The sequence below is a fragment of the Apaloderma vittatum genome, unplaced genomic scaffold (genome assembly GCF_000703405.1).
Source record: "Apaloderma vittatum isolate BGI_N311 unplaced genomic scaffold, ASM70340v1 scaffold6008, whole genome shotgun sequence".
Classification (NCBI taxonomy): Eukaryota; Metazoa; Chordata; class Aves; order Trogoniformes; family Trogonidae; genus Apaloderma; species Apaloderma vittatum.
This window is the reverse complement of record NW_009730123.1, coordinates 79222-86901: the sequence shown is the minus strand read 5'-3', so window position 1 is coordinate 86901 and position 7680 is coordinate 79222. Positions and strand designations below refer to the sequence as shown.

The 7680-nt window shown below is 39.6% G+C and overlaps 1 protein-coding gene across 1 annotated transcript in view; it reads right to left on the bottom strand.

Moving 5' to 3' along the window:
- Nucleotides 1–2036: 2036 nt before the first annotated feature.
- Nucleotides 2037–7680, bottom strand: part of LOC104277879 (dedicator of cytokinesis protein 1-like) — a gene marked incomplete at both ends in the record, with an annotated part of 69343 nt that continues 63699 nt past the window's right edge. The window contains 3 exons of the mRNA XM_009874665.1: nucleotides 2037–2156; nucleotides 5306–5396; nucleotides 6723–6763. Of these exons, the coding sequence (XP_009872967.1) occupies nucleotides 2037–2156; nucleotides 5306–5396; nucleotides 6723–6763 (252 nt within the window). The remainder of the gene's footprint in view (nucleotides 2157–5305; nucleotides 5397–6722; nucleotides 6764–7680) is intronic.

The following is a 7680-nucleotide window of genomic DNA, read 5'->3' as shown; positions in this document are numbered from 1 at the left end:
AGGGCAGTTATGGTATGAAAAAAAGACAAATTGTCTAGAATATCAGTGTAGCCTTCTGAAAATGCAGAGCAAATGCAATTTCAGTTGTTTTACTGATCATGGAATGACCTAGTTAAAGCAGCTGCTGGACTACATTTGCAAATTGCAATAGGTAAATGCAAGAAGTTGATTTATCCTAATGTCAGAACATCCCACATGGGAGGATGACCTTAATTCTACTGTGGAGACCTCAACTTTGAGCCTCCTGACATTTGATGCTCATATTCTCAGTATATGTTGATTTATTTTTTTCTCTTTTTCATTGAACAATATGAAAAGTTATCACCGACTTGAGTGACCAGAAAATGAGAGAAGAGATATCTGTAACTAGGAAAGAGTGCTTTGAAAATGAATCATCTCCACGCACACACACACAAATAACACCATGGACTTTGAGGACTTGAGTTACACAGGGGAATAGGAATTAAGTAATCACCAGTTCTGTCCATACCATCGTTCACCAAAAGTTATCAGAATCATGAAGATTCCCTTGTTTAGTCTATGAAGGAAAGTGAAATCACAGCATTCTCAGTGATATTTTTCTGGAAAGCAGGCAGAGCCTTCTCTCATTCCTTGTAGTAAAACTGGAAGAAAATTAATAGCAGTAACTCAGCCTAACAACGGTCTCTCAAGCGCGGACGCCGTGCTGTGCAACGTGGCACAGGCTGGAGAGTAACCAGCAGGTATTTTGCCTGCTGTTGACATCGACAGCTCGTTAACGCTATCAGCAGAAACGGGCGGGTACAGCTTTAAGACAGGCTGGTTTCAATAGAGATGCAAAAGGACGCTGCAGCTTTTAATTTACAGCTCAAACGCATCAGCCTGTGCTCTGAAGAACAATTCCCACTGCCTGTACACAAGCACCATAAAGGACTAACCGCGAAGCCATAAAAATGTAAACCAACGAAATAAAAACAGGCGAATTCTGGCTTTTCCTTTCCAGAGAGGAATGCTTTTAAATCAGCTATGAGTCTAATTCTGATGAGGTTCTCCTTACCTGTTGTTGAAGAGTTAGTAAAAGGTTTCCGGGCAGCAAAAGCGTGGGAACCAACGCAGCAGCCCGGAGGCACCTACACAAGCCCTGCCAGCCCCACGCACCCTGGCTCTATCACAGTCTAGAATGACAATCATTTTAGCATCGTTTGTTCACAGCTTCTAAATATTGCATTAAGATAAGGTATAATCTTTGACGTTTGAAGCAACGTTTCTATCAAACTGCTAATCTGATTCTGCTAAAAACTCACCTGAACAACATGAGCTGGTTGGATAATATTTTAGTTCGACCAGACAATGACATTTCTGTTTGCGCTACGTTTATGCAACAGATATTGCTTTGAAAAAAATAGCTTTTGTGTCTGAAATATCCTGACAAAGAGATCTCTTCTTGTACACTGAAGCATTTTGTGCATGGAACACCCAAACACTGACACATCCCTACATCTCCTTGTCTACCGAGACAAACACCTTCATCTCCGTGGATAGTAACACCAGCACTCTCCCTTTCCCACCACTCAACACTGAATGCTGATTCCCCTTGCAATAAAAGATGCAAACGCAGTGAAATATTCTCAGCTGAGATTATTTTTGCCTTCTTACAATATGAACCACAGACATCTATTCTCCGAGGGAATTATTTCGTGCACACGAGAAGGAAGAAGGGTAGCCGAAGGATTCCTTTAGCAATTGCAACTGCCAGAAAAGCCAAGTCCCCCAGACTACATGCATCACTTTTTTGTTTACTCCATGGCATCATACGCACATATATTTACCCTTAACACAGCAGTTATAAATGTACCATTGATCTCTTACTATTTTTTAAAAAAATCATTATCTTTAGCTGCTAGCTGGCGAACTGTTTCCTTAAAGCATTCCAAATAGCTTATAACAAGTTTAAAGCTCCTTGAAGGTGACTGGATGCAAACTATGTTTACTATACAACTTATCAGTTAGGGAGAAAAGCAATGAAACATAGCTGGACTTTTGTCTTTCCTTTTTACCTTGCCCTTGTCAAAGTAATGGATAATTTCTTGATACAGTTGATCTTTCAACTGTCCTTGAGTAGCAGCCTGGTATCCATCCCGCTGGGTAAGATGTGCTGCACACGCTTCTTCAGACCACTAAATCGCACAAGAAAGAGGGGAAAAGTGAAAGCAAATTGAAAGTCATGAAGTGTATCAGTAAAATTAGGCTAAATAAAATACACATTTTTTAATTTAACAGAATGGTAGCACAGCTAATGCACTAACAAAGATTTTTTTTTTTGCAGTGGGCTACTTTGATTCCTTGGGCATACGAAGCATTTATTTGAACGCTGTAATTGGAGGCTAATTATATATATCGGCTGGAAGGAAGCTTCTCGAGGTGGCTTCCTCTCCTGGGTGAGTTTGATGAGACTGACCTCAGCCTGCTGATGGGCACAACCTGCGGGATGCAATAACAAACACTTGCAGCTTTAGGTTGGAGAAGCCCCGAAGCCGAGATGCATCAATACAAACGGAAAGGACCGGAGGCACAGAAATTAAATTGCTAAAATTCACAGAGAACACTCGGAGGCATGGAAAGGCACAACTGACTTTGTACAGCCTGCCTGCAATTAGTAGCTCCTGCTCTTCTTGCCCACTGAAACAAAAGTGCATAACTTTCAGGAAAGAAGCAAAGGTCACGCAGAGATCAGCGACTCACAGATACACTCACAGAATTACTGTTACATCGTCCAGTTTTACCTCCTATATCTTATTAAATTTCACCCAATTACTTCTTCATTTGGCCAAAATGTTTGCATTTGGCTGAATCAGGCAATTCTGACAACTTGGTGCTGCAAAGCTGTGCTCCTGAGCAACGCAAATGTCGTGGAGTCTGCAACTCCACGCCTTTTGGTTTTTCAGCGTATTAAGAGCCACTATCTTCTGTTAGTTTTGAACACTTTCTTAACTTTGACTAAAAGGGTTAAAAATAAAACCGAAGTCTCTTTTCTCAAGTGCACTTCATCAGCTTGTGGTGATCTGGAGACAACGATGGAACCTCCCTCTCCGCAGAGACAGCCTCGTCGCAAATTTAAAGGTGAAATTCTCAAAAGCTTTCAGTCTTGACCTAAATGTGATCCCATTAAAATCAATGTGATGAAATATATGCCAATGATGAGTGCCATTGAAAATCCTGTCCTCAAGGTTTGACAGAAAAACTCAACTGCCTGAAGTTACACAACACCATGCTGCTGCTTCTCAAGAAATATTGAACTCCTGCATCTGCTGCTAACTACTGGTAGTAACCTTTGTATGATAATTAGGCTTGTACAGTAAAGTAATTCCAAACTACAAGGTATTTGTATTTATATGTTCTTAGTGATGACAACCTGCTTAAATAAATACCACCCTCGGATTTGTTATCTTCTATCTATTTGCATTATAAGAAAAGAAATCTGGGTATTTCTTTGCAGTAAGTCAAATTTTCTGAGGACGTTCTACAAGAAAAAAACAAAATTGGGTAAACTCTAATTTAAGGTCACATAAAGCATACTGACTAGCAAGCTCAAGCCATAATAGGTAAAAGTTTGAAGGACATTTTACGGCACCGTTTTTCCAGGAAACACAGCACTTGAGTGGAAAGGAACGAGTGCTTTATCTCACCTAAAAGGTTCGTTCATGCAAAGCGTGATGAGCAAGTGTAACACTGTTTGGCAGTCCCGCTCTACATCCCTCGTGGGATTAAGAGAGATCTTTATAGCCACCGACTCGGCAAGTTACTCACGGGAACTTCTACCCACAGGCAACCGACTGCACCAGCCTGCGTGACTGGAGGTGTCAGAGCCATCTCCACACGTCTTCACGTCTCTGACACGTGTCTCAGCACAGAAAATTTCATTACCAAAGAAGTGACTGCATCCAGCAGGCTCTGCCCAACAACTGCCCCTCCTGTTAGTAACAAATAAAGCTGTTGCTACAGCGATTTTCATAGAATCACAGAACAATTCAGGTTGGACAAGACCCTTGGGATCATCGAGTCCAACCATTGACCCTACACTACAAGTTCACCCCTAAACCACATCACCCAACACCCCATCTAAACGACACTTGAACACATCCAGGGATGGTGACTCAACCCCCTCCCTAGGCAGTCTGTTCCCGGGTCTGACCTCTCTTTCCGTGAAGAATTTCTTCCTACTGTGAAGAATTTCTTCTTGTGCTACAGACAAGTCTTACTGACATCTTCTTGTCCAGTAAATCTCTCTTTATTTTAAAAATACAGTAAATACATTTTAAAGTGCCTTAATTTAAATTGCACATGCATGCTCTGCATCCTATTTAGTCTTATAGCGTGGGTGCGGTTTACTCGGTTTCGAGATACGAATTATTCTCAGCGCATCCATTAGAAGTGTTTCATTTAACACCTTCCACTTTTCAGCTGATCAAAACAGATGTTTTTGTTTGGGATCGCTTCGATTAAATCAAAGATCACTAAGAACAATTAGCTGCTTAGAATGAGATAAATTCCTTTTGTCAACTGGGGTACCAGTAGCACAGCTTCTGTGGTAATACCTGGTAATACCTGCCAGGAACAGGGCTGGCACATGCTGAAAACTTTCCATCCCAGAAGTTTTCACTGAGATTAATGCTTATGAAATACAGCTTCATCATATTTCTGACAGACGCTATACGGTGACACGGACAAGAATGCTTTTTTTAAAGGCGCTTCCTATAGATAACATTTATTTATATATATTGCCGGTTATACCGAAACATTCCTTGAAGAATAGCAATATTGTTATGTCTCTAGAAATTTGCTATAAACTGTGTAACATTGCATTAAAATTAGATCTACCTATTGGAAAGAAGACCATTCTAAACTCTAGTTGTTCAAAATCAATCCTAAATCTAGAGATTCCCAAGAGCAGTCGAGAACGGTCTCTGGTATTCCCTTTGCAAAAACAATTCTGTGGAGAGCGTTTCAGTGTTAAGACGCTTCCACACGTTACATAACTTTGATATTTAAAAGAAAGTTAAATTACAGCTTTGCAATTTATAACTCGCGGTCTTGACTTGACGGCGGTTCCATTCATTTCAGATCAGGACAAGCAAAACACCCTGCGACGCGCACTAATGGCAGAGGGCTGCTTCCCTGCATCTATTAATTAAGATGAACGATAGAGAGATAAAATTGACGTGAGAAGCAGCACACAGTGGTTAATCAGGTTACAGCGTGGACGTTCTCAGAGCGACAAGCAACGCCAGGAGCATTTTCAGGACTTGCAACACATTTCGGTGTTTACCTTAAGAAGCTTGGCGTGCAGAAGTAGCGTGTAGGCAGCTTCTGTATAGTTATCACATTCCTTGTGCAGGTCACACAGCTTGTACAAATACCTGCAAGTAACAAAAAAAAACGGTTCTTGGAGAAAGTTGGTTCTTAAACGTTACTAAATAATTTATCTTGAAGACTACAACGGTTCAACATCGTCTTCAAACAACTGGATACGGGTGGGGTTATTTAAAGCTCGCATTTCTGCGTGCAGACAAGCTTCAGATCGTTTGCATTTCCGTTGTGTTTTTTTTCCAACGCATATAAACGACTCGTGATGCATCATGAAGCCAACACAGAGGCTGTGCAAAAGATACTGTTCTATTTGCCCAGCTATGGAGATAGATACAAGTCTCTTCTTTAAATTCAATATCTAGATGGGGATTCTCTTCATTTGTTTGTTGTTGGTTGTTTTTTTTTAAATTGTGACTAAACCCACCCCATTTTTTTAAGGTTGTCACTAAAAAAACCCCAACAAACCACAAAACTGTATTTTGAAAAAGCCAGTGAAAACACAGAACTCCAATACACATTACAACTCTCATAAGTTTGTTAACAGAGAGAGAGAGAGAGCAGAATTTGGGTGAGGGGTTCACAGTGAGAGGCAATTTGTCTTCAGAGAGATGCTGAACAGGGCAGAACCGCAATTCAGCTTCACATGTTTGCCCCCAGTTATCAATCCTGCCTTTTGCTGGAGTTTATTTTCTTTTTGCAAACTAATAAAACGCTAATTAAAACCATTTAAACAACAGGAAGCAAGTTTGCAAGTGAAAATCCACCCAGAAAGGTGACAAGCATCTGAGAATGAATTAATGAATAATATTTAGATACCTAAAATAGCATTAAAAACACAAGCTTCATCACTGTAGCGCAACAGTCTAGCCAATTTTAAGCCAAAGTACAAACAGAGGACTAGGAACCCTGAGGTCTACAAAACGCACAACAACATATTACCATTTTTACTTTGTGTGAAAATAGGTTTTAAAAGGTTCCTAAAAGGTTTAAATTTAAAATAAGTATCAGCCATGATAATATTTAATAGTCCTTCTTGCCCCAAGTCACATATTTTGTACCTCGCCAGGAGGCAAAATTATTTCTTTGCTCAGTTTTCTTTTGACTTATTTATTTTCTCCATGTGAAAACACTCCTGAGTCAGTGTTCATCATAATATAAGTGAAGGAGAGTTGACAAAAAATATGTCACGACTGATTTCTAATGCTCACTGCTCTCAGTACAAATAAGCTTTGGAATGTAGTTACGGCTCAGTCAAAGTATCTTTTTCATTACTTCTTTTCCTCCAGACTCCAAGTGACTGCCTGGGACGAACTTGATTTTCTCCAATTACATTACCCTAAGTCGAGCCGAGTTTGTCACTGGCCATGTTTACAAACCTTATGTACATTTCTTCTCTCTCAATCTCCTTGTAGAAATTCTGAAAAACAACATAATTTTGTTAGAAAGCCTTTGATTTCACAAGTCTGGAATGTAGAGAGAACATGCTCTAAATTAAAAATTCATAATTGCGTAACATCAGCCTCAAAAATGCAAAATGAGATTTGCCTCCAGTGATAGAACACAAGTTACTTCACTTATGAAGTCTAATGCTGTGATGTTTCAGGACGTAGCGTACTAAGGGCTTATGTCTCATTGCAAAGGTTAAGAATTTGCAAGAACAAAACTGCTAGAAATTTACTTCTGGCATTTGCAAGACACACATTGTCAACCATTTTCAGTGGAAATTCCGTAATACACAAAGCCGTAATTTTTAAGCAACAGTTGCTCTATGGATTTAAAGCTCCAAACCTTAGTTGAGCAATACATCATCTGCTCTTGGATTCTAATAGTTTCTTTGGAAATAACAAGTTAGATTAGTGTTATTTATCTGGTTTCATATGCCACACATTATCATCACTCTCTTCAGAAATGTCTGAATGCCTCCGGTCTTGAGATAAACTAGTTAACACCACATATATTGTAAAAGCGAGATATGATAAATTGGGTGAGATACTAAAGGCATTTCTGAATCTAATTTAAAGTTTGCGTTCAAAAGTTAAAATATACCTAAGAAAACAAAACACAAAGACATTTCTCCTTCACTGAACTACAATATATTTCGATAATAACTTAAACCAGTCGGAGTAGCCACTGACATAGGCACAAGCCCAGCACTAACAGATGCATAATCCAAACACAAAACTGTTCCCTTCAAAGACAGCTGAAATACAAGATAGAATCTATGTATCGCAGTGGGAAATGACGGATTATTCAGTGGATGCACCATTTTAATCGACGCAACTGCTCACTGGTTTTGAGTTCAACTCAGAAGACCAACTGAACCACACAACAAAA